Genomic DNA, 27,775 nt, shown 5'->3' with positions numbered 1-27,775 from the left:
TTGAGAATCAAAAGCAATTGGATATTTTTATCCCATGGTCTCCAATTACCAGACAATTTTGATTCTAGGCTCTTGGCACAGACAGCTATGTTGTTTTGTTTGTTTGTTTTTGCTTTTTGTTTTTTTTTTTTTTGAGATGGAGTCTTGCTCTGTTGCCCAGGCTGGAATGCAGTGGCATGATCTTGGCTCACTGCAAGCTCTGCCTCCCGGATTCACGCCATTCTCCTGCCTCAGCCTCCCAGGTAGCTGGGACTACAGACTCCCGCCACCACGCCCAGCTAATTTTTTTTTTTTTTGTATTTTTAGTAGAGACAGGGTTTCACCTTGTTAGCCAGAATGGTCTTGATTTCCTGACCTCGTGATCTGCCTGCCTCAGGCTCCCAAAGTGCTGGGATTACAGGTGCGAGCCACCGTGCCCATCCTGTTTTTTTTTTTTTTTTTTTTTTTTTTTTTTTGAGACGGAGTCTTGCGCTGTCGCCCAGGCTAGAGTGCAGTGGTGCCATCTCAGCTCACTGCAACCTCTGCCTCTTGGGTTCAAGTGATTCTTTTGCCTCAGCTTCCCAAGTACCTGGGATTACAGGCGTGCACCACCATGCCTGGCTAATTTTTGTATTTTTAGTAGAGACAGGGTTTCACCATGTTGGCCAGGCTGGTCTCGAACTTCTGACCTCAGGTGATCTGCCCTCCTTTGCCTCCCAAGGTGCTGGGATTATAGTCATGAGCCATCATGCCTGTCCGCTATGTTTCTTTTTTTTTTTGAGACAGAGTCTCACTCTGTCTCCCAGGCTGGAGTGCAGTGGCGTGATCTCTGCTCACTGCAAGCTCCGCCTCCCGGGTTCACGCCATTCTCCTGCCTCAGCCTCCCAAGTAGCTGGGACTACAGGCGTCCGCCACCACGCCCAGCTAATTTTTTTGTATTTTTAGTAGAGACGGGGTTTCACCGTGTTAGCCAGGATGGTCTCGATCTCCTGACCTCGTGATCTGCCTGCCTCGGCCTCCCAAAGTGCTGGGATTACAGGCGTGAGCCACCGCGCCTGGCCTGCTGTGTTTCTTTTCATCACTGGTTGCAAGCTGATTAGCTTTGGCCTAAATTTATATGTCTCAAATAGGACCTTGTTGAAAGCAAAAAGAAGCACTAACACAGACCAGTATCCTTAATTGTTGTACTCTTTTACTGTAGAGCTATAGGTTCAGTGAGTATGAGATCTGCCTTTCAAGACGTTAATATGACCGTATTTATCAAATATTTTACTAAGGCATAAAATGGTCACCACCTTTCTCATCTGTAATATCGGTATTCTTACCTCCCTACCCTCTTACTAAGCCACTGCTACATACTTTAGGTTTGTTACGGTAGCATCCCACTTTTAATAACAAATTTTGTATATTCAAGGTCTAGTTGAAAGGAACAAAATTCACTCTAGCGAGTTTATGCACAAAGGTATTTGTACACAGTAAGTATTAAAAGGCTTACAGAATCATTAGGATAGTTGAAAAGACAGGCTCTAAGTTAAGTTTTCAGGAATTATTTTGAGAGGTTTGCCTCAAACCAGATCACCAAAGATGCTCCCAGCTATTCTATCATTAAGCTAACAGCTGAATTGGAATCTATCATGAAAGCTGTCATCTCTAGAACCATGCTGTCACTTCCGAGATTGGAAACCCTGTACAGAAAAACCAAGGTGATATTTAGCATCAAAAATAGTGGAATAATAATGCTTCTACCTTATTTACACTTTCCAGATCTTGCATGTAATTGCCTTATTTTATTTTATTTTTTTTTAACAACAACAAAAACAAATTTATCTTTAATTATATCAATATTTGTACATATAAAGACGGGTTGAGTCTCAGGATCCTCAAGCCCCAATAGCTAATAAAAAAGGTAAGATAGTAACCTATCTTACCTGGCCCTAAAAACTGGCATCCTCGAGCCCTGACAGCGGCCCATAGATTGGCAGACAACTGCTGAGGGTTCTGGTGTTGTAATATCAATTCTGTTACAGTTCTTTCTCCGAGGAAACGAGCTGCTTTTGTGGCTCTTACGCGACCTTCTTCCTCCATCAGTTGACAGTTTACAAGTGTCACCAGTTTCCTTTGCATTGGATGGCTCAGTGCACTCTGGTTCAAACTAGCTACACCTTTACCTCTACTTCGTGGTTTTAAGTAGAGTGCCAAATCCTCAATGCATTTCTTTGCAACCTCATAGTGTTTATTCTTACCTAGATTACTTAACTTAATTGACTGATGATCTGGTACCTGGGCTCCAACTAACTGGAGAAGTGCAAAGTTGATAGGAAGTACATCAATATCTGTGTTGATGGCAGTCTGGTCAAAAGGACAAGCTTTTCGATGAAGTTTATTCAAGCAGGTCTTGCAAACAGTGTGTGAACAACCTGAACTGATGGGTTTGTGCACATTCTCATCAAATTCATTATAGCAGATTGGACAGGACAGAAATTCTGTCCATTGAGCTGCCTGCACAGGCATTGTGGAAGCTGGATGCTCGGGTTAGCAGTCTAGCAGATCATTATTTTGCTGTGTAGTGTTTTGTAAGCTGAGGGGGCCCAGGTGGGGTCACTAAGGGCGACGGAGGCGCCTCGTCTCGCCGAGGCAGAGCTTGGCGGAGATTTCATGACCTCAAACTCCATCGGGAGCTACAGGGACAGCCCCGTTGGCTGTCCGCAACGAGGCCTCCTCCTCCTCCTCCCTCTCCCTCCACCTCCATCTTCTCCTCCTCCTCCTCACCACGGAGGCGGACCTCAATTGCCTTATTTTCGATCTGATCCAGAACACTAACTAAGAAATGTAGGGTTACTTTATTAGCATTCTTGTTTCTGCACATCAGGGAGGTACACCAGAACGTGGTTGTGCATGCCAGTCTAGTACATTGACTACACTTTTGGGAAGTCCCAGTTGTTCCAATTAGAAGTCTGTCTGATAAGCACTAGGTTACTGATCCTTGTTCTGGGTTACTAATACTTTTTACACCATCACATCTAGATTTTTTTTAAGTTTGCACTCCTTAGAAGCTGACCTAGATGAATATACTTGTGCAAATGACATTTAAAGCAGTGCCTATAGAGGAGACAAATAACAGAGTGGGAGAAGCAGGCCAGAGAAGAAGAGGAAGCCAAGGAAGAGTGTGATCTCAGGTAAAAGTACCACAGAGAATAGGCTTCATCTTGATCTAGCAGGGAAACTCTTGGGTTGTCCCAGCTTGAGGCAGGGAGACTGGGCTTTCATATTTTCATACTGGACCGTCTTTGGTTACCAGTTGCTCTGGCTCTGTCCAGGTGGGCAAAATGTTTTAAGTAGTTCAAATGCAGTCCTCTGAAGAACTACAGATGCTGACTGGTGAACCACATTGAAAATACACAGTTTAGGGGTGTGTAAAGGATAAAAAGGATCTTAGGGACTCTGATGGGACATCACTGTTGTCCACTAAAAGAGTTGGTACTATAGTTCCCCCTTCCCCTAGCTTGTACCGTTTATGTTGAATCCTGTCTTGTATTAAGTTTATTCCATTTTGTCATGGATTCTTCATATTGTTGCTTCCCACTTCCGGGGAAGAATCTTCCAAAAGGAGGCTTAGTGGGATTAACTACAGTGTGTTGCTGCAGGTGATCTTAGGGCCCATATTGACATCTCTTCCTACCATCAATTCCATGCTTCCTCTATTAACACTTCTACTCATCTTGATAGTTTGACTGAATGGCATTACCGAGATCTTCATCTGAGGGATTTGAGCCTTTAGTCACCATATGCTTGTCAGGCTGTGGTTGTTGTAATTGCCCATTATAATTACATGAGAGCTATGCTCATTGAGCATGAGAGCATTAAAAGGCACCCTAGTGAATCCCCCTTATTCCAGATAAATTCCTCACTGCCCTCATTATATAGCAGCAACCCTTCTTCCTTATAATAGTCATTTACCCCTGCCAGTGTGGTAACTCCTTTCCTTTTCTGTGAATCTGCCTGCATGAGGAGCTCAAAATAACTAGGTAACAGCCATAACTTCAGGTTTAATTGTTCTTTAACTGTCTTTCTTGATTAAAAAGCACCCCCTCTGGGAACTAAGACCCACAGAATCTAATTTGGAGAGACAGAAAGCACAAATTCTCCAAGTGAGTTACTGAAAAATAATGGCAAATGGGGCTACTCCTGCTTCTACTTCTTGGTTGCTGGACCCATGTATTTTTTATAAATGGAATAATTTTGTTGGTATCTTGAAGGCCACCCCATTCTTAATGAGATCCTCTGCATACTGCACTTTTAAAGGGTATTGCCGCACTTTATCAGTCCAGCAGCTTTGGGGTAGTACTGTATGTGGTAGGAACTGTGAATCTTCTGGTCATATGCTTTTGTTGTACCTCCTATTCTGCAAAGTGGAATCCTCGTTCTGAGGTATTATGTGAGTTTTCTTGTTAGTGAATGAGATACTCCTATGAGTCCTTGGATAGTAATGCTGGTCAAGGCACTGTAGACAGCATAGGCAAATGTATATAGTAGTTCCTCTTATGCATGATTTTACTTTCTATGGTTTCAGTTACCTATGGTCAACCTTGGTCTAAAAATGTTAAATGGAAAATTCCAGAAATAAATAATTCATAAGTTTTGTTTTGGTTTTGAGACAAGGTCTTGCTGCAGCCCAGGCTGGAGTACACTGGTGTGGTCATAGCTTACTACAGCCTCCAACTCCTGGGCTCAAGCAGTCAAGCCTCAGCCTCCGAAATAGAACTGTAGGCATGTGCCACCATGCCTGGCTAGTCTTGGCTATTTTTATTTTTGTAGGGATGCAGTCTTGCTGCGTTGCCCAGGCTGGTCTTGAACTCCTGGCTTCAAATAATCCTCCTACCCTGGCCTCCCAAAGTGCTGGGATTATAGTTGAAAACTACTGCACCTGGCCCTAATACATAGGTTTTAAATGGTGTACTATTTTTAGTAGCACAACGAAACCTTGAGCTTTCCCATTCTATCTGGCCTGAGATGTGAATCATTCCTTTGTTTAGTGGCTCCACACTGTATATGCTACCTGCCCATTAGACACTTAGTAGCCATCTTGGTTATCAGACCAACTGTGAAACTATTGCTGTGTTTATGTTAAGTAACCCTTATATTACTTAATAATTATCCAAAGCACGACAGTAGTGATGCTGGCAATTCGGATGTGCCAAAGAGAAACTGTAAAGTGCCTCCTTTAAGTGAAAAGGTAAAAACTCTCAACAAAGAAAGAAAAAAAAGATTTTTCTTTTTTTTTTTTTTTTGAGACAGAGTCTCACTCTGTTACCCAGGCTGAGGTGCAGTGGCGTGATCTCAGCTCACTGCAACCTCTCCCTCCTGGTTTCACACAATTCTCCTGCCCCAGCCTCCTGAGTAGCTGGGATCACAGGTGCGTGCCGTCATGCCCAGCTAATTTTTGTATTTTTAGTAGGGATGGGGTTTCACCATGTTAGCCAGGCTGGTCTCGAACTTCTGACGTCGTGATCCGCCCACCTTGGCCTCCCAAAGTGCTGGTATTACAGCCATGAACCACTGCACCTGGCCAGGTTTTTTATTTTTTTGAGACAATCTTGCGCTATTACCCAGGCTGGAGTGCAGCGACACAATCTTGGCTCACTGCAACCTCCGCCTCCCGGGCTCAGGCAATCCTTCCACCTCAGCCTCCCAAGCAGCTGGGACTACAGGCATGCACCACCACACTTAGCTAATTTTTGTATTTTTTGTAGAAATGGGATTTCACCACGTTGCTCAGGCTGGTCTCAAAACTCCTGAGCTCAAGTGATCTGCCCGCCTCAGCCTCCCAAAGTGCTGGGATTACGGGTGTGAGCCACCGTGCCCCTTTGCTGTGGTTGCGAAGATCTATGGTAAGAATGAATCTTCTATCCATGGAATTGTGAAGAAGGAAAAAAAAATGTATGTTAGTTTTTGTGTTGCACCTCAAACTGCGAAAATGCAGCCACAGTACAGGGTAATTGCTTAGTTAGAATGGAAAGGGCAGGTCGGGCACGGTGGCTAATACCTGTAATCCAGCACTTTGGGAGGCCAAGGCAGGTGGATGGCTTGAGTCCGAATTCAAGACCAGCCTGGGCAACATAGCAAGATCTCATCTCTACAAAAATTAGCCAAGTGTGGTGACATGTACCTGTAGTCCCAGCTACTTGGGAGGCTAAGGTGGGAGGATCGCTTGAGCCTGGGAGGCAGAGGTTGCTGTGAGCCAAGATCACACCACTGTATTCCAACCTGGGCAGCAGAGCAAGCCCCTGTCTCAAAAATAAAAAAATAAAGTAGCATTAAATTTGTGGGTGGAAGCCAGGAACAGAATTTGTTCCAGTTGGTGGTAGTTGAGTTCAGTACTATCTGTGGTTTCAGTACTATCTGTGAATGTCATCATATTCATTGTGGGTCTTAGAACATGTACCCTGAAGACAAGGGGGAACTACTCTGTCTAGAATATTGTCAGTCCCAATAAGGATTAATTGCTGTCTTTTTTAGTGTGGAAAAAATCTGATATAATCAATTTGCTACTAAATGACTGGTTTCCTCAAGGGATGCCCTTGGATCAGGGACTCGGTCTTTTCTGTTAACCAGTTGGACATTAAGCAGCCACAGTAGATAAACCTTGGTGAAGGGGAACCCATTTTTTATAGCTTCTATCTGCCACCATAGCTGTTATATTATTCAAGGTCCCTTTGTGGAAATAACAGAATGTCTAAGGACACAAGCTGGCTGACATGCACTGGACATATTATTCATGGTCCCTTTGTAGAAATAACAGAATGTCTAAGGACAGAGGCTGGCTGACATGCACTGGACAAGTTATCCTGCTGATTGTTTAGTGTCTCTTCAGTGTTGTTCTCTAGTGAGCATTAACATGTAAAACAGATCACTCTTTGTCCATACTCCCATAAGTCTATCCATATACCTCTTCCATAAATCATTTCTCTCTGATCTTCCAGGCTTGCTCGTTCCGAGCCCCTGACTATTCATCCAAATCATTTGCCACCACCTAGGAGTCCATGACCCACTTCTCTCTCCATACAAAGTAGATGATGAGATGCATGTCTCAAAGCTCTGCACAGTGGAGGATTTCCCCTCACCACTATCTTTCAAGGCAGTCCCTTAGTGGGACTATCGTGCAGCATTAATTTATTTGCAGTTTGTACCAATGTACCAAGATGACCTATCCATTAATCAGGCCCAGGTTTACTCCTTGTTTCAGCTTGACATTGGAAATGCCCCTAAGGCATGTTCTTGTCATCTCTGCTTTCTTCCTTGGACCCAATTCCAATATACCTGCTTCCATTTTATGATAGATTGCTGTTGTACTCTCCTGGTCTTATGACTTCTTGGGTGTGATAACACCCAGCTCCTGATAGTTAGCTCTGGTTGCACAGTCCCTTGATGACCATCAATCAGTCAGATGCTCTGTCTCTTCCAGGGCTTAATAATATGCCAAGAGTAATATGCCGTACTTTACAGATGAGGTATAATTTTTGGCTGCAGACAGCATGGTCTTGCTCTACAAGGTCTGGACTGCAACTCTCCTGTGGGTGACTCTACACATTGTCTTTGTCCTTTAAGTTGGTAATTGGCTCAACTGAGCTTGTTTTCTCTCTTGAACACAGAAATACTTAGCATCAACCAGTCAATACCATAGTCTTTTTGAGGATTATTTACCCCATATCACCTGCATCTGTTATCTGTTGCTGTATCCAAACCACTCTAAAATTTAGTGACTTGAAATAGTAACTATTCATTTTTGCTTATGAGTTTATGGTCACCTGGGTGGTTCTGTTTATCTGGACCCAGTTTGGCTCATAGTACCTGGATTCTAATTTTGTTAACGCATCTGTGATCAGTAGATGGTTTGGCTAGAGTTTGACTGGTCTAGGATGGACTCACTGATTTAACTGGCCATTGGGTAGTGAGGGTGATTGGGCTATGTGTCTTCCACTGTTAACAGGCTAGCCTGGGATTATTCACATAGCAGTGGCAGGGTTCCAAGAGAGTGAGTGGAAACCTGTAGGGCACCTTTAGGCTTAGGGTCAGAACTCACACAGTGTTAACTTCTGTCACATTGTTTTGGGAAAAGGAAATCACAGGACTAGCCCCATTAAAAGATGAAGAAATAGACTGAATTTATGATGAGAAGCTTGAATATAGGGAGTGAAATAATTTGGGACATTTTTAAACAACTTTATTAAGGTACAATTTACATACCATGTAATTGACCCATTTTAAGGGTATATAAGTCAATTATTTTTAGTAAATTTTTTGAGTTATGTTACATCATCATTATCTAGTTTCAGAACATTTCCATTACCCCAATAAAATCTATTGTGTAATCATTCGACCACATTTCTAAAATACTGGAGATACTACCTGAGCCCTATCCTTCTCTACCTTATTTCATCCTAATTCACCAGAGATAAAAATCTTAGCAATTGTAACACTATAAGATGTCAGAGGTATTACTATCAGCAACAGAATTTCTGTTGCCGTTGCCAAACAAGAGTCCAATTCCAGAATCCCATCCTTAGAGTGTGCTTCCTAGGCCCACTTTTAGTACCAGCTGTTGTAGATTATGTTGCCCAGAAGCAGAATCTGAAATGGAGATTAGTGTGCATATGAATTACTGAGGAAGTACTCCCAGAGAAGATAGTGAAGGGAGTAAGGAAAGCAGTATAGTTAAGGGCAGGAAACAAAGCATGGATGTGATCCTGGAGAAGTCACACAAGGACATGAAGGTTAGTCTTCATCCTGATATTAGAGAAATCTGTTATGTAGCTTCCACCATAAAGTTGTTTTAATCCAAATCAAGAGAGCTGGGCTTCTCTACCGTAGCGCCTGGCTTTGTTTGTGACTCTGAGATTACAGGCAAAGTATCTCTAGTAACTTGAGGGCAGTCCTGTGAAGAAGAGCCCTTGATACTGGCTATCAAAAACATAAGTTGGTATGAAGGTATGGAAGAGAGAATACAAAAATGAGTCAGAGGGAATCTAGGTGGAGCACACTTAGGCATTGTCTGCCACAGGCTTACTTCATGATGGTTCCCCTTAAATTAGCACTGTTAAAGCATGAACATTTATTTGAATGGACACTCTCTACTTATATGGGTTGAGGTATTTGAAAATAATACAGGGGAGAAAAAGGCTTTTAACTTTGTATTCATGATCCTAAAGAATTTTAATCAGTATAAATTAAAATGCTGTTGCCACTTATCTAATAGTATTTCTATTCATGTGGAATATATAGTTTTGATTTTGATTTTTCTTTTCTTTTCTTTTTTTTTTTGAGACGAAGTCTCGCTCTTGTCACCCATTCTGGAGTGCAATGGCATGATCCCTGGCTCACTGCAACCTCTGCCTCCTGGGTTCAAGTGATTTTTCTGCCTCAGCCCTGAGTAGCTGGGATTACAGATGCCTGCCACCACGCCCGGCTAATTTTTATGTTTTTAGTAGAGACCGGGTTTCCCATGTTGGCCAGGCTGGTCTCAAACTCCTAACCTCAGGTGATCCACCCGCCTCGGCCTCCCAAACTGCTAGGATTACAGGCTTGAGCCACCATGCCCAGCCTGATTTTTCTTTGTAAACCTATAAACTACCAAGCTTGAACAGTTTACTTTTTTTTTTTTTTTTTAAGACCAAGTCTCACTCTGTTGCCCAAGCTGGAGTGCAGTCGCGTGATCTCGGCCCACGGCAACCTCCACCTCCTGGGTTCAAGAGATTCTCCTGCCTCAGCCTCCCAAGTAGCTGGAACTACAGGCACGCGCCACCATGCTTGGCTAATTTTTGTATTTTTAGTTGAGACGGGGTTTCACTATGTTGACCAGACTGGTCTCAAACTCCCGACCTCGTGATATGCCCGCCTCAACCTCCCAAAGTGCTGGGATTACAGGCGTGAGCCACCGCACCTGGCCATAGTTTACTTTTTAATTGATTCTTTTGGTCTTAGTAGCTGAGTCATTTTATCTGGTCTTGCTTTTGGCCAAGAAAATCTAATAATCTTAATGTCTTTGATTTGACTTTTATTTAAAGAAAATCCTCCTTTACTTTTGCTAAGTTAATCAGAATCATGGATTGGATTGGCTCTTGAGATGGTAATTAAAGATTATTTTTGTAATTCTCATTTGTTTAAGTCATTGACCTTTTGAGACTAACAATCTTGTAGCTTAATTTTCAAGCATATCAATGAATTCAGCACTTGAAATGTAAATGTTTTAATGATAACTATTTAAAATTAAGAACAATATTTTTATACACTTGTACTATATTGATGTAAAATTATTAACTATAGGAACAACAAGGCCATGACAGATCCTTCCAGAAAGTATTTAACCAGCAGTAGAGAAAAGCAGCTGACTTTGAAACAGTCAGAAGAGAATAGGACATCAGGTAAGTGTTTGATCTTACAATAAATAAGGTGCTCATTTATTGTATATTTATTAGACTAGAAATAAAAACCTAACCCTGATCATACATCTGTACATTATTTTTATTTTTATTTATTTATATATATATTTTGAGACGGAGTCTCGCTCTGTCGCCCAGGTTGGAGTGCAGTGGCACAATATCGTCTCACTGCAACCTCTGCCTCCCGGGTTCAAGTGATTCTCCTGCCTCAGCCTCTCGAGTAGCTAGGACTACAGGTGTGTGCTATCAGGCCTGGCTAATTTTTGTATTTTTAGTAGAGATGAGGTTTCACCATATTGGCCAGGCTAGTTCTGAAATCCTGAACGCAAGTTATCCACCTGCCTCGGCCTCCTAAAGTGCTGGGATTACAGGTGTGAGCCACCATGCCCGGCCTAATCTGGTGTTAGTTATTGGGTGCCGATTTGTACCCAATACTTGGCTAAAATATTTTAAAGTATTAGAAATCCAGTTGGGACCAGCCTGGGCCATACGGCAAACAGATATGTTGTCATCTAGGTTTCACTGTTCCATTTCTAGAGCACAGGCAAGTAGATTTAGCATAATTCTTAAGGGCCCTAGTATTTTCAGTATGGTAAGTGAGGATTGGCTTCAGTTTCAAGTCCTCAGCCATATTAGCCCCTAGCAAGAGAGTCAGCCTGTCCTTTGAAACTCTGAAGCTAGGCATTGATTTCTCTCTAGCTACGAAACTCTTAGGTGGCATCTTCTTCCAATATAAGGCTATTGCATCTACATTGAAGACCTGTTATTTAACGTAGCCACCTTCATCAGTGATCTTAGCTAGATCTCAATAACTTGCTGCAGCTAGTTATTGAGTAGTTGCTTAATAACTCAGTAGTTGCTGCTTCGCTTTGTATTTTTATATTGTGGAGATGGCTTCTTTTCTTAAACCTCATGAACCAGCTCTTACTAGCTTCACATTTTTCTTCTGCCTCTCTCAGCCTTCATAGAATTAAAGAGAGTTAGACCTTTACCCTGGATTAGGCTTTGGCTTAAGAGAATGTTGTGGCTGGTTTGATCTTCTGCCTAGACCACTAAAACTTGGTCCACATCAGCAATAAGGCTGTTTTGCTTTGTTATTCACATGTTTACTTGAGTAGCACTTTTAATTTCTGTCAAGAGCTTTTCCTTTGCATTGGCTGTTTGGTGCAAAAGGCCTAGCTTTCATCCTGTCTCAGCTTTTGACGTGCCTTCCTGACTGGGCTTAATTGTTGCTAGCTTTTTATTTAAAATGAGATGTGCAACTCTTCCTTTCACTTAAAAACACAGAGGTCGTCGTAGGGTTATTAATTATCCTAATTTCAATATTTTGTCTCAGAATAGGGAGGCCCAAGAAGAGAGACAGAGATGGGGTAATAATGACTATTTGGTGGAGCAGTCAGATAAATTGAGTTCGCCATCTTATGTGGGTGCAGTTCGTGGTACCCCAAAATAATGACAATAGTAACATCAAAGATTACTGATCACAGATCACTGTAATAGATATAATTTAAACGTTTGAAACATTGCAAGAATTACCAAATGTGACGTAGACATGAAGTGAGCGAGCATATAGTGTTGGGAAAATGGCACTGATTGACTTGCTTGGTGCAGGGTTGCCACAGTCTTCAATTTGTTTAAAAAAAAGAAAATACAAAAATACCTGCAATATCTGTGAGCCACAATAAAGCAAAGAGCAATAAAATGAAGTATTCCTGTATTTGATGAGAAGGAAAAAAAGAGTTAAATATAATCAGGACTAATGTATACTTTTATTATTAAATGAACTTGAATGGTTGATTTAGGAATTACGTTTTTCCTTTGTTCATTTGTTTTATAGGGCTTTTACCTTTGCAGTCATCATCCTTTTATGGTAGCAGAGCTGGATCCAAGGAACACTCTTCTGGTGGCACTAACTTAGACAGGTATGCATTGGTTATATGACTTGTGAAAAACTTAGGAGCTCTTTTTTTCAGAATATCGAATGATGGGATAGGCTATGTATTATCCTCTTAAGTGAATATGATAATTTAACAAAATTGATGAGACTTGGTCGGGCGCGGTGGCTCAAGCCTGTAATCCCAGCACTTTGGGAGGCCGAGATGGGTGGATCACGAGGTCAGGAGATCGAGACCATCCTGGCTAACACGGTGAAACCCCGTCTCTACTAAGAAATACAAAAAATAGCCGGGTGAGGTGGCGGGCGCCTGTAGTCCCAGCTACTCGGGAGGCTGAGGCCGGAGAATGGCGTGAACCCGGGAGGCGGAGCTTGCAGTGAGCTGAGACCCGGCCACTGCACTCCAGCCTGGGCTACAGAGCGAGACTCCGTCTCAAAAAAAAAAAAAAAAAAAAAATTGATGAGACTCGTAGAATCCTGACATGTTAGTTAGAAAGTATTCTAGAAATGGGCTGAGCACGGTGGCTCACACTGTAATCCCAGCACTTTGAGAGGCTGAGGTGGAAGGATTACTTGAGCCTGGGAGGTCAAGGCTGCAGTGAGCCATAATTATGCCACTGTACTCCAGCTTGAGCAACAGAACAAGACCCTGTCTCAAAAAAAAAAAAAAAAAAAAAAAAAAAAAAAAAGACAAGATCTCACTATGTTGCCTAGGCTGGTCTCAAATTTCCTGACTTGAAACAATCCTCCCACCTTGGCTTTCCAGAGTGCTAGGGTTACAAGTATTGAACCATTGTTCCTGGCCTCTACAGAATTTTTTTTTTTTTTTGAGACCAAGTCTCGCGCTGTCACCCGGGCTGGATAGAGTACAGTGGTGCTATCTTGGCTCTCTGTAGCCTTGCCTCAGCCTCCCACATAGCTGGGATTACAGGTGCCTGCCTGCAAGCCAAGCTAATTTTTGTAGAGACGGGATTCTACCATGTTGACCAGGCTGATCTCAAACTCCTGACCTCAAGTGATCTGCCTTTCTTGGCCTCCCAAAGTGTGGGGATTATAGGTGTGAGCCATTGCGTCCGACCACTCTACAGAAAATTTTTAAAAAATTAGCTGGGCATGGTGCTGTGTGCCTGTAGTGATAGCTACATAGGAGGCTGAGGTGGGAGGTGCTCTTAAACCTGGCTCTGGGAAGTTTTGTAGTGATACCGTAGATTGCGACTGACAACGTTATCAGACTGTGGACCAATATATATTCTACCATCCCATGTGGATGAACATCCTAAGATCTCTCCTCTGAAGCATTTTTATTTTCCTTTTGTTGCTGTTGTATTTGTTAAGCTACATTCCACAAATTTAGGAATTTCCCTTAAAAATCAATAGCTGTATTACATCAGTGAGTGTCTTTTATTAATAAATTAGAAAAGGCTAGTTGGATATTTAATTGCTGATTCTATAGATAAGCTTTTTTTTTTTTTTAGATTTATTGGATATAAATATATAACATACCTGCTAGGCACTTGTTGAGAAAGTGTGATCATGCAATGCAGCACAGAGGGGGTGATGGTTTTAAATGTAAAAAGTGAGGGTAATGGCAAATGCCCATCAATGATAGATGGGATAAAGAAAATGTGGCATATATATACCATGGAATATTATGCAGCCATAAAAATGGATGAGTTCATGTCCTTTGCAGGTGAATGAAGCTGAAAACCATCATTCTCAGCAAACTGACACAGGAACAGAAAACCAAACACCACATGTTCTTACTCATAAGTGGATATTGAACAATGAGAACACATGGACACAGGGAGGGGAACATCACACACCGGGTCTGTCGGTGGGTGGGAGACTAGGGGAGGGATAGCATCAGGAGAAATACCTAATGTAGATGATGGATTGATGGGTGCAGCAAACCACCATGGCACGTGTATACCTATGTCACAAACCTGCACGTTCTACACATGTGTCCCAGAACTTAAAGTTTAATTTAAAAAAAAAAAACGGTGAGGGTAATGGTAGTCTAATATAGATGCTATATAATGGTGACCTATTAAGTCATATGTTTGTTTGTTTGTTTGAGATGGAGTCTCGCTTTGTCGCCCAGGCTGGAGGGCAGTGGTGCAATCTCGGCTCACTGCAACCTCTGCTTCCCGGGTTCGAGTGATTAGCCTGCCTCAGCCTCCCAGGTAGCTGGGATTACAGGTACCCACCACCGTGCCTAGCTCTTTTTTTGTATTTTTAGTAGAGACAGGGTTTCACCGTGTTAGCTAGGATGGTCTCGATCTCCTGACCTCATGATGCGCCCGCATTGACCTCCAAGGTGCTGGGATTACAGGTGTGAGTGTTTAGAACAGCTCTTTAAGCTAGTAAACCAGAGTGGAACAGTTGTGTATAAGTACTTTGGGTTGGAACCATAAATATGCTGCTTTCCTACTCTGAGTAGAGTGCAAAGACATGAAAATGGGACAACAGTGATTAGCCTCTGCTTTACTGTTACCTGCATGGGGCCAGAACTGTGACCACTTAAAGTCCTATACAGAGTAGATGGCCAGGTAGAAGTAACTACTAAGTCCTTGTCAAGAAGGCTTGGTCATGGAATATAGCAAGGAAACAGAGATGGTAAAAGTAAATGAAATGAAGAGACTTACGTTGGTTTTCTTGGTATACCCTCCATGTCTTAACAGTATTCTGGAAGAAAAGACTAAGGAAAATAAAGGCAAGGAGATTGGCAAAGAAGTAATAAATGAAAATGATGAAAGTCCTCATATTGAAAAGCCTGAAAAAATATCAAACAACAAATACTTTTTAAAAAATCCACATTTTGTCAAAAAATAACAGATGCCAGTGAAGTTGTGGAGAAAAAGGAATGCATATACACTGTTGGTAGGAGTGTAAATTAGTTCAACCGTTGTGGAAGAGAGTTTGGCCATTCCTCAAAAACCTAAAGACAGAAATACCATTCGAACAAGCCTAGGCAACATGGTGAAACCCCGTCTCTACTAAAAAATACAAAAAAATTAGCCAGGTGTGGGGGCAGGTGCCTGTAAATCCCAGCTACTGGGATACTGAGACAGGAGAATCGCTTGAACCTGGGAGGCAGAGGTTGCAGTAAGCCAAGATCGCACCACTGCACTCTAACCTGGGCAACAGAGCAAAACTCTGTCTCAAAAAATAAAATAAAATAAAATAAAATAACCATTCAACCCAGCAATCCCATAACTGGGTATATACCCAAAGAAATATAAACCATTCTATTATAAAGACACATGCATGTGTATGTTCACTGCAGCACTATTCACAATAGCAAAGACATGGAATCAACCTAAATGCCCATCAATAATAGACTGAATAAAGAACATGTGATACATATACACCGGAATACTATGCAGCCATTAAAAAAAATGAGATTATATCCTTTGTGGGGACATGGATGGAGCTGGAGTCCATTATCCTTAACAAACTAACACAGGAACAAAACCAAATGCCATATGTTCTCACTTATAAGTGGGAGCTGAATGATGGGAACACATGGACATATAGAGTAGAACAACACACACTGGGGCTTGTTGGAGGGTGGGAGGAGGGAGAGGATTGGGGAGAATAACTAATGAGTACTAGGCTTAATACCTGGGTGATGAAATAATCTGTATAACAAACCTCCATGCCACGAGTTTACCTATGCAACAAAACTGTACATGTACCCCTGAACTTAAAATAAAACTTAGAAAAAAATTTGTATTTTAAAATTTTAGATGCTACTAGAAAGAAAATACATCCTCTATAAAAGTGGAGAAATCAGATTGACATTGACAGTATTGGAATAGGAAGCAGATAGTTTGATATTATTAGCAAAGTAACAGTATCAAAAACTTCCATACCTAGCTAACTATATTTCAAGAATATAGACAAAGAATGCAGTATTTATTTATTTATTTATTTATTTATTTACTTATTTATTTATTTTTGAGGCAGGGTCTCACTCTGTCACCCAGCCTGGAGTGTAGTGGCATAATCATGGCTCACTGCAGCCTCAGCCTCCTAGGCTCAGGTGATCCTCCCACCCACAACCCCCCCAGTAGCTGGGACTACAGGTGTGTGCCACCACACCTGGCTATTTTTTTGTAGACATGGAGTTTCACCATGTTGCCCAGGCTAGTGTCAAACTTCTGGGCTCAAGTGATCCACCTGCCTTAGCCTCCCAAAGTGCTGGGATTATAGGCAGGAGCCACTGCACCTGACCAAGAATGTTATTTTTCAGATGTGCAAAGACAGATAGAATTCATTCATCAAGAAGAAAACTGAACAAGGAAGGAGTGGTAAGAAAAATCAGTGAACAAAAACAATTTTAAACTATATTTTTTATTCTAAATATTTTTAAAGTTTGTCTTTTTGCTAATAAGTGAATGTGGTAGAAAATTCAAATGACATAGGGTGTATACAGTAAAGAAGATGTAAATCTTCTTTTCTTTCCTAATTCCTAGTATTCATTTTTCCTTTTTAGACATAACCACTGTTACTATTAATAAGATCCTTCTGGCCGGTCATGGTGGCTTAACGCCTGTAACCCCAGTACTCTGGGAGTCCAAGATGAATGGATCGTCTGAGGTCAGGAGTTCGAGACCAGCCTGGCCAACATGGCGAAACCCTGTCTTTACTAAAAATACAAAAATTAGGCAGGTGTGGTGGTGGGTGCCTGTAGTCCCAGCTACTCAGGAGGCTGTGACAGGAGAACCACTTGAACCTGGGAGGCGGAGGTTGCAGTGAGCCAAAGACACGCCACTGCACTCCAGCCTGGGTGACACAGCGAGACACCATCTCAAAAAAAAATAAAATAACATCCTTCTGGGGTTATTTTATGTATGTAAATACATCTTGATATTTTCTATCAAAGGAGGATGTTGTTGGATTAAAAGCAAATAATTAATAAAACATTGGACAATGGAAGAAATACAGGAGTAGAGAAGATTCAGGGAAATTAAAACATTTCAAGCTTTAGTTTCAGAGGAGGCTGCAATTACATAGACACATTAAAAAGTTAAAGATGGCTAGGAGTGGGGCAGTGGTTCACACCTATACTGTCAGCACTTTGGGAAGACGAGGTGGAAGGATCAGTTGAATCCAGGAGTTCAAGACTAGCCTTGGCAAGATAGCAAGACCCCCATCTCTACAAAAACAGGAAAGGCTACATAACTAATCTAGGAATGTAACAAAACCTTGTAACAGCAATATGAGAAGAGAAAATTATAGATCGTTTTTCACATGTGAACACAGAAGAATCCAAAATAAAGTATTAACAATTGGATCTAATAGGGCATTGAAAATGATACACAATGACCGAGTGCGGTATATCCCAGAAATCAAAAGTAAACATTAGAAAACTTTTGGGATTGTGATAGATTTTTAAAACTATTTGATAGCCATTGGTGATACCTACTTTTAGCATATTAGGAACAGAGCATTATGTTCCTAGTTGGATGAAAAGTTATCTGTCAAAAACTTAAATCACCTTACAATTATGAAACTTTGAGAAGTAGTCCCATCAAAGTCAAGAACAGGATGATACGGTTCTGAAGGTTTTAGCCAATGCAGTAGGACAAGAAAATGAAATAAAGAGGTTTGGGGATTGGAAAGGGGAAAAACAGAATTGTCATAGTTTGCAGACAGTGTTATCTGTTAAATATTTAACACAAAGAGAATTACCAGAGGTTATTAGAACAAATGAAAGTGCTCAAGGCCGAGTACGGTGGCTCACACCTATTATCACAGCACTTACGAAGGCAAAGGCAGGGGGATAGCTTGAGCCCAGGAGTTCAAGGCCTACCTGGGTAACGTAGTAACATCCTGTTCTCCACCAAAAAAAGATGAAAAAAGACCCCCCAAGAAAAACCGCTTTATAAGGTTTCTGGAATACAAGATCAATTCACAAAATTAATGGTGTTCCTAAATCCAGCAATAATAAAATATAAACTGTAACAAAAAACAGATTGAGTATTCCTAATCCAAAAATCTGAAATCTGAAATGTTCAAAGTTTCATTAGAAATTTTTTGAGTGCTGATATAATGCACAAAAGGTCATGATCAAAGGAAATGTTCGTTGGAGTGTTTCAGACTTTCAGATTAGGGATGATCAACCAGTAAGCATAATACAAATACAGTATTTCAAAATCTGAAACTCTTCTTTTTTTTTTTTTGTTTGTTTTTTGTTTTGGAGACGAAATCTCGCTCTTGCCCCACAGGCTGGAGTGCAATGACGTGATCTTGGCTCACTGCAACCTCTGCTTCCTGGGTTCAAGCGATTCTCCTGTCTCAGCCTCCCGAGTAGCTGGGATTACAGGCGCCTACCACCACGCCCGGCTAATTTTTGTATTTTTAGTAGAGACGGGGTTTCACCGTGTTGACCATGCTGGTCTCGAACTCCTGACCTCAGGTTATCCACCCGCCTCGGCCTCCCAAAGTGCTGGGATTAGAAGAGTGAGCCACTGTGCCCGGCTCCAATTTTTGTATTTTTAGTAGAGAGGGGGTTTCACCATGTTGGCCAGGCAGGTGTTGAACTCCTGACCTCAGGTGATCCACCCGCCTTGGCCTCCCAAAGTGCTGGGATTACTGGGATTATAGGTGTGAGCTATCGCACCTGACCCTAAAACTCTTCTTTCCAAGCATTTCAGGGATACTCAACCTATACTATTTATAAGAATTACAAAATCAGTGAGGTAGATAGGAATAAGTCTAATAAAATATTTTTTTTTGTTTGTTTGTTTTATTTTTTGAGACGGAGTCTTGCTCTGTCGCCCAGGCTCGATTGCAGTGGCACAATCTCGGCTCACTGCAAGTTCTGCCTCCCGGGTTCACACCATTCTCCTTCCTGCCTCAGCCTCCTGAGTAGCTGGGACTACAGGTGCCTGCCACCACACCTGGCTAATTTTTTGTATTTTTTGTAGAGACAGGGTTTCACCGTGTTAGCCAGGATGGTCTAGATCTCCTGACCTCGTGATCCACCCGCTTCAGCCTCCCAAAGTGCTGGGATTACAGGCATGAGCCACCGCGCCCAGCCTAAAATATGTATTTTTATGAAGAAAAGGATTACTAGGGGACATAACGGAAGACCTAAGTAAACAAAGCTCAAGGGTATCATTTATCCCCAAATTAATAAAAAAAATTAAGGTAGTTCCATTGAAGTCTCACAAAGTACTTTTTACAGACCCCCACACACAAAAAAAATCCAAACTTTTTTTTTTTTTTTTGAGGTGGAGTTTCCCTCTGTCACCTAGGCTGGAGTACAGTGGCACAATCCTAGCTCACTGCAGACTCTAACTCCTGGGCTCAAGCAATCTTCCTGCCTCAGCCTGCCAAATAACTGGTACTACAGATGTGTGCCACCATGCTTGACTAATTGAAAAAAGAGAGAGATGGATGGGGTCTCTCTGTGTTGGCCAGGCTGGTCTCAAACTCCTTGCCTCAGGCAATCCTCCCTCCTTGATCTCCCAGAGTGCTGGGCTTACAGGCATGAGCCAGTGTGCTCAGCCTTAAATTCTGTTTCTTATAAGTAAGCTTATAAGAATAGCCAAGATAATTTTGAAGAAAGCTTAAGAAGATAGCTTGAATGGCCAGATATTAAGACTTAATGTTGGTGTGGTGTAGTGACTCACCCCTATAAATCCTAGCGATTTTGGGAGGCCAAGGCAGGAGGATGGCTTGAGCCCAGAAGTTTGAGACCAGCCCTGGTAATATGGTGAGACCCTGTCTCTACAAAAAAAAAAATTCGCCACATGTGGTTGCATGGACTGGTAGCCCCAGCTACTCAAGAGGCTAAGGTAGGAGAATCACTTGAGCCCAGGAGGTCGAGGCCGCAGTGAGCTGTGATCACGCCAACGCACTCCAGCCTGGGCAACAGAACAAGACCTTGTCTCAAATCTAGAAAAGACAACGTTAAGTGATGGTGATTATTACAGGGGATGCATTAGATTTAATCATTAATCCCTGGAGCAAAATAAAGACCCAGAAACAATCTTGTGCATATATGGGGACTACTTGGATCATGGTACAGGTGAAATTAAAAATTAGTGTAGGATCCAGACTTGTTAGTCAGGTGGGGAAAAAATTAACAAATATTGCAGCCATAAAAAAGAATGAGTTCATGTCCTTTGCAGGGACATGGATGAAGCTAGAAGCCATCATTCTCAGCAAACTGATACAGGAAAAGAAAACCAAACACTGCATGTTTTCACTCATAAGTGGCAGTTGAACAGTGAGAACACATGGACACAGAGAGGGGACTATTACACACTAGTGCCTGTCGGGGGATGGGGGGCAAGGGGAGGGGAGAGCCTTAGGACAAATACCTAATGCATGTGTGGCTTAAACATAGATGATGGGTTGATAGGTGCAGCAAATCACCATGGTACATCTATATCTATGTAACGAACCTGTACTTTCTGCACAGTATCCCAGAACTTAAGGTAAAATTTAAAAAATAAAATCTCTAGCTCTAAAGGTAAGGAATGCATGGGTTAGTGGAATAAATTAAATGACACTACAAATTCAGCAGTTGGACAAAATCTGAAAGTAGCCTATTGTATTAGTCTGCTCTCACATTGCTTTAAGGAAATGCATGAGACTGGATAATTTATAAAGAAAAGAGATTTAACTGGCACACAGTTCTGCAGGCTGTACAGGGAGCATGGCAGTGTCAGCTTTCGGGGAGGCCACAGGGAACTTAGAATCATGGCAGAAAGCAAAGTGGGAGCCAGCACTTAGAGAAGGAGGAAGAGAGTGAGGAGGGGGAGGTGCCATACACTTTTAAATGATCAGATCTCATGAGTACTCTATCAGGAGAACAGCACCAAGTTTAGCACCAGGATAGTACTAAAGTGTTCATGAAGGATCCACCTCCATGATCCAGTCACCTTCCACCAGGCCCCACCTCCAACACTGGGTATTAAGATTTTACATGAGATTTGGGCGGGAACAAATATCCAAACTATATCAGCTATTCTGAGGGACAGCTGGCCTAGTCTCTTCACCGAGTTGATGTCATGTCAAGTAAAGGGTGCAGGGAGTCAGGAGAGCACTCTTAAAGGTTATAAGTGATTTAAGAGATATAAAAACCAAATGTAATATATGGACTTTGATTGGATCTTGGTAAGAATAAACTGGGAATAACACTTTTTTGTAAAGCTGTTGGCAAGGGCCAGGTGCGGTGGCTTACACCTGTGATCCCAGTACTTTGGGAGGCCGTGGTGGGCCGATCACCTGAGGTTGCGAGTTTGAGACAAGCCTGACCAACATGGAGAAACCCCATCTCTACTAATAATACAGAAAAATTAGCCGGGTGTGGTGGTGTATGCCTGCAATTCCAGCTACTCGGGATGCTGAGGCACAAGATTCGCTTGAACCTGGGAGGTGGATTGCAGTGAGCCGAGATTGCTCCATTGCACTCCAGCCTGGGCAACAAGAGCAAAACTCCATCTCTGGGGGAAAAAAAAAAAAAAAAAAAGCTGTTGGCAAGGTTTAAATATGAGTCAGGTATTAGATGATGATAATAAAGAATTGTTAATTTTGAAAAAAATTGGCCGGGCGCGGTGGCTCAAGCCTGTAATCCCAGCACTTTGGGAGGCCGAGATGGGCGGATCATGAGGTCAGGAGATCAAGACCATCCTGGCTAACATGGTGAAACCCCGTCTCTACCAAAAAATACAAAAAAAAATAGCCGGGCGAGGTGGCGAGCGCCTGTAGTCCCAGCTACTCAGGAGGCTGAGGCAGGAGAATGGCGTGAACCCGGGAGGCAGAGCTTGCAGTAAGCTGAGATCGCGCCACTGCACTCCAGCCCGGGCTACAGAGCGAGACTCCGTCTCAAAAAAAAAAAAAAAAATTAACATATAAAAATTAAGAGAAAAAAATTGGCTACGCTCAGTGGCTCATGTCTGTAATCCCAGCACTTTGGGAGGCCGAGATGGGTGGGCGGATCACATGAGGTCAGGAGTTTGAGACTAGCCTGGCCAACATGGTGAAACCTCATCTCTACTAAAAATACAAAAATTAGCCAGGCATGATGGCACACACCTGTAAACCCAGCTACTCAAGAGACTGAGGTAGGAGAATTGCTTGAACCCAGGATGCAGAGGTTGCAGTGAGCCTAGATCGCGCCATTGCACTCCAGCCTGGGTGACAGAGCAAGACTCTATTTCAAATAAAGGAAAAAAATAATGCAGGAATTTTAAGAGCATTGAAAAACTGACAGGAGGCTGATGTAGTGACTCACACCTCTAATCTCGGCACTTTGGGAGCCTCAGGCGGGCGGATCATGAGGTCAGAAGTGCGAGACCAGCCTGGCCAATTTGGTGAAACCCTGTCTCTACTAAAAGTACAGAAAATAGCCAGGCGTGGTGGTGTGCGCCTGTAATCACAGCTACTTGGGAGGCTGAGGTAGGAGAATAGCATAAATGCAGGAGGCAGAGGTTGCAGTGAGCCAAGGTCCCACCACTACTGCACTCCATCTACCCTGAAACAGAGGGAGACTACCATCTCAAAACAAAACTGACAGGAGTGTGAGGAATTACCAAACCAAGAAGGGAGGAGGAAATCCAGAGAGTTCCCAGGCACGTTGGCTGAACCAGAAGAGATTGCTGAAAGACCAAGCAGTAGTTAGTTTTGACACACTCATGAGTCTAGAAGGACAATAGAGGCTAGGACCTACCAATATAGGGAGCCTAGTAGGTTACTCCACATATTTCAATGTATACTGAAGGGTTCCCCCTGGGAATAAGGGTGAGCTAGAAGTAAGCCAGCCTTTCTGTGAATTTTATTCATCTGTATAGCCCAGTTATTGCAAGCACTGAAATTTAATTAAGTTGATTATAAGTGGCTAGTATCCTAGATGATTGACAAAATAAATGTACTAAATGAAAATTATCTCTAGGGGAAGACATTTTCCTACACCTCAACATATTTCTGTAGTTGTAAGACGTACATTTTTTTCACATTAGTATTTAAAATGGAAGAATAGGCCGGGCGCAGTGGCTCATGCCTATAATCCCAGTACTTTGGGAGGCTGAGGCAGGTGGATCATGAGGTCAGGAGATCGAGACCATCCTGGCTAACATGGTGAAACCCTGTCTCTACTAAAAATACAAAAAATTAGCCGGGCATGGTGGCGGGCGCCTGTAGTCCCAGCTGCTCGGGAGGCTGAGGCAGGAGAATGGCGTGAACCCGGGAGGTGGAGCTTGCAGTGAGCCGAGGTCATGCCACTGCACTCGAGCTTGGGCGACAGAGTGAGACTCTGTCTCAAAAAAAAAAAAAAGAAAAGAAGTATATCAGATATTATGACATCTTAAATTGCTGCCAGGAGGCAGTTGTAACATGGTTGGCATTACCTGCACATGAGCAGACTTGGTTGTCATTTGTGGTATTACTGAAAAACTGTACTTTTTAGTCAGACCATTTAACATGACCACTTAAGAAAGGGCAGCGAATTCTAATTGTGATCTGAAAATCTGTGGGCTTCTTTTGGTAAGATTAAAATAACCTCAGTATTAGACCTTGCCAAATGAATGTCGTTGGCTTAGAAGAAAACTCCTGGAGACATAGTGTGGCACTATTTACTATTTAGAAATGCAGCATTAAAAAAAAGAAAAGAAAAAGGAAATGCAGCATCATCGCACTGCTGGGCTTAATTGGAGGAAAAAAGAAAAGAAAAAAAAAATACAACATCACCTTTGTTTTTAGTAGCACAGGCAGCAGCACTGTTTGGAAAAACTGAAAATCTATGACCCTGGGTGGGAAAAATGATTCAGAAGATTCAGATTCTGATGTGAGTTATTAGAAATACCTTAACCAGTTTTATATTTTTCTTTTTGTATAAGAGCAACATGATAAAAATGCATATCTAGTTACATAAAAAGCTTCCAGTAAGAAGTAAAAATTCTAAGCCATAGAAGTCATTATATACTTTGGTTGGCATTATTTTTTCTTTCTTAGTACTACCTGAAATAAATGTTATGTCTTATAATTGGCTGTATCTTAGATTTGATTAAATACTGTTCAGTGTCCAGACATGCAGCAAGACAAGTTAACATGAATTATTACTAGAAGAAGCAGTTTAGATTGGCAGTGGACCACAGGGCTCCACATGTTCTGGAATTAATGAGTCAGTGATTATAAAAGAACAATATTTAACACATCAAAAGAAATAAAGGAGATTTCTGTAGAAAACCTAAAATTCTGAAATTATCACAGATTTAAAAAAATCAAATAGAAAATCTAGAAATGAAAAATACAAAAACTCAAATCTGTTTTGGATGGTTTTTTTCCAGCATATAAAACATAATTGAGACCAGCTTGGGCAACATGGGGAAATCTCATCTCAACAAAAAATAAAAAATTAGCCAAGCATGATGCCTTGCACTTGTGGTCCCAGCTACTTGGGAGGCTGAGGTGGGAGGATCGCTCAAGCCCGGGAGGTCAAGACTGCAATGAGCTGTGATTATGTCACTGCACTTCAGCCTAAGTGACAGAACGAGACCTTATCTCAAAAAAAAAAAAAGGAAAAATAGTAATTGAGAGAATTAGTAATAATTGAGATAATTAGTGATCTGAACGATGACTCAAAAGAGGCTCTAGAATAAAGCACGAAAAAGACAGTACAGGAGAGTGTAGGAGACATAGTTAAAAGGTCTGTTGTGTCTTATTAAAGTATCAAAGAAGAGGGACATTGGGGTATAAACTGTATTTAATGATACTGGCTGAGGATTTTCCAAAAGGGATAAAATCAGACTTTAGAATTAAGAAGCCTAATGAATACCAAGTAGGATTGAGAAAAAGAAACCTACCCTTAGGCATGTCATAGTGAAACTGTAGAAATAGAGACAAAGTCTCAAAAGCAACCAGGAGAAAACATTTCAGCTTCCAAGGAGCAAAAATATCTGACCTTTGACTTTTGGCTGCAGCAATTGTAGAAGCCAGAAATATCTTCAATATGCTGAAATAAAACAACTGCCAACATAGAATTTTATTTGCTGTGAAAATATCCTATAATTTCGAAGCAAAGGTGAAATAGATACTGTCATACAAAACAAAATAATAACAGAGTTTACCCACAAATATGTGCTAAAGGAAATGCTAAAGAAGTTTTTGGGCAGATGGAAAAAGAACTCAGATGAAAGGTTGGAGCTTCAGGAAGGATGAAGAGCAATAAAAAGTTAATGTGCTGTCTATCTTGATAAACTCTGTTATACAGAACAATAGTAGTATCTTGTTGGGTTTAAATGACAATAACGTATAAACCAGAAGGGAAGAAGGAAGACACAGAATAATTAAATGGCGTTAAATTGGTCCTAGTTTCTTTCATTATCCAGGAAAAGGTAAAAGAATCAGCTAACACTAGACTTCAATATATCAAAAATGCACGAGTACACAAATATTGTACTCTAGTTCGTAGTTTGTGTCTCACAAGGGTGTAGGGTTAGCAGTTCTGAAACCACCTCATGTGTATACTTGGATTGAACAAGTAAACATTGTAGATACTGAGATCCAGACTTGCAATGTCAGAGAAAGAAATAAGGAAAGGAAGAAAACTAGTATGAACCTTTGGTGTTCAGTTAGAATCAGAGATGTCAATATGAACTCAAGGTTTTATATATGTATATACATGTATAGATTGATTCAAAATAAACATACATGCATTTGTATGTCTTGGGTTACACACATACATTTCCTAGCTCAGTCCACTAGGGGGGACCTTGAAGCATTCACACCCGAGTAACTGAGCATCCCTAGTGCCAGACCCTGATTTTTTATTTTATTTTATTTTATTTTACTTTAAGTTCTGGGATACATGTGCAGAACGTGCAGGTTTGTTACATAGGTATACATGTGCCATGGTAGTTTGCTGCACCTATCAACCCGTCATCTAGGTTTTAAGCCCTGCATGCATTAGGTATTTGTCCTAACACTCTTCCCTCCCCTTGCCCCCCATCCCCCAACAGGCCCCCATGTGTGATGTTCCCCTCCCTGTGTCCATGTGTTCTCATTGCTCAACTGCCACTTATGAGTGAGAATGTGCAGTGTTTGGTTTTCTGTTCCTGTGTTAGTTTGCTTAGAATGATGGTTTCCAGCTTCATCCATGTCCCTGCAAAGGACATGAACTCATTGTTTTTTATGGCTGCATAGTATTCTATGTTGTATATGTGCCACATTTTCTTTATCCCGTCTATCATTGATGGGCATTTGGGTTGACTCCAAGTCTTTGCTATTGTAAATAGTGCTGCAATAAACTTATGTGTGCATGTGTCTTTATAGTAGAATGATACGTAATCCTTTGGGTATATACCCAGTAATGGGATTGCTGGGTTGAATGGTATTTCTGGTTCTAGATGCTTGAGGAATCGCCATGCTGTCTTCCACAATGGTTGAACTAATTTACACTCCCACCAACAGTGTAAAAGCATCCCTATTTCTCCACATCCTCGCCAGCATCTGTTGTCTCCTGACTTTTTAATGATCACCATTCTAAATGGCATGAGATGGTATCTCGTTGTGGTTTTGATTTACATTTCTCTAATGACCACTGATGATGAGCTTTTTTTCACGTGTTTGTTAGCCGCATAAATATCTTCTTTTGAGAAGTCTGTTCATATCCTTCACCCACTTTTGGATGGGATTGTTTGGTTTCTCTTGTAAATTTGTTTAAATTCCTTGTAGACTCTGGATGTTTGTCAGATAGATAGATTGCAAAAATTTTCTCCCATTCTGTGAGTTGCCTGTTCACGCTGATGATAGTTTCCTTTGCTGTACAGAAGTTCTTTAGTTTAATTAGATCCCATTTGTCTATTTTGGCTTTTGTTTCAATTGCTTTTGGTGTTTTAGTCATGAAGTCTTTGCCCATGCCTGTGTCCTGAATGGTATTGTCTAGGTTTTCTTCTATGGTTTTTATGGATTTAGGTTTTACATTTAAGTCTTTAATTCATCTTGAGTTAATTTTTATGTAAGGTGTAAGGAAGGGGTCCAGTTTCTGTTTTCTACATATGGCTAGCCGGTTTTCCCAGCACCATTTATTAAATAGGGAATCCTTTCCCCATTGCTTATTTCTGTCAGGTTTGTCGAAGATCAGATGGCTATAGATGTGTGGTGTTATTTCTGAGGCCTCTGTTCCGTTCCATTGGTCTATGTATCTGTTTTGGTACCAGTACCATGCTGTTTTGGTTACTGTAGCCTTGTAGTATAGTTTGAAGTCAGGTAGCATGATGCCTCCAGCTTTGTTCTTTTTGCTTGGGATTCTCTTGGCTATATAGGCTCTTTAAAAAAAAAAGTTCCATATTAAATTTAAAATAGTTTTTTCTAATTCTGTGAAGAAAGTCAGTGGTAGCTTGCAGACCCTGATTTTTAAATACTATTATTCAGTACAAGAAAGCAGAGCTCCTTGAAATAATAGTTGATTCCAGGGCTAGAGCAGGGAAAATGCAAGATCAGTCTATAA

The 27,775-nt window shown here is 41.5% G+C and overlaps 1 protein-coding gene and 1 pseudogene across 6 annotated transcripts in view; one reads left to right on the top strand and one right to left on the bottom strand.

Moving 5' to 3' along the window:
• The window catches only part of USP37 (ubiquitin specific peptidase 37), a 123,888-nt gene that overhangs the window by 26,006 nt on the left and 70,107 nt on the right, over positions 1–27,775 (top strand). For all 6 annotated transcript variants that reach the window (XM_028831112.2, XM_028831109.2, XM_077957565.1 and 3 more), the window contains 2 exons: positions 10,300–10,397; positions 12,253–12,337. In XM_028831112.2, the coding sequence (XP_028686945.1) occupies positions 10,300–10,397; positions 12,253–12,337 (183 nt within the window). The remainder of the gene's footprint in view (positions 1–10,299; positions 10,398–12,252; positions 12,338–27,775) is intronic.
• On the bottom strand, positions 1,760–2,601 carry LOC144333482 (roquin-2 pseudogene; annotated as a pseudogene).

Source organism: Macaca mulatta, chromosome 12 (assembly GCF_049350105.2).
Source record: "Macaca mulatta isolate MMU2019108-1 chromosome 12, T2T-MMU8v2.0, whole genome shotgun sequence".
In the NCBI taxonomy this organism is placed as follows: Eukaryota; Metazoa; Chordata; class Mammalia; order Primates; family Cercopithecidae; genus Macaca; species Macaca mulatta.
Note: the sequence above shows the minus strand (reverse complement) of the source record. Positions and strands in the feature narration are given on the sequence as shown.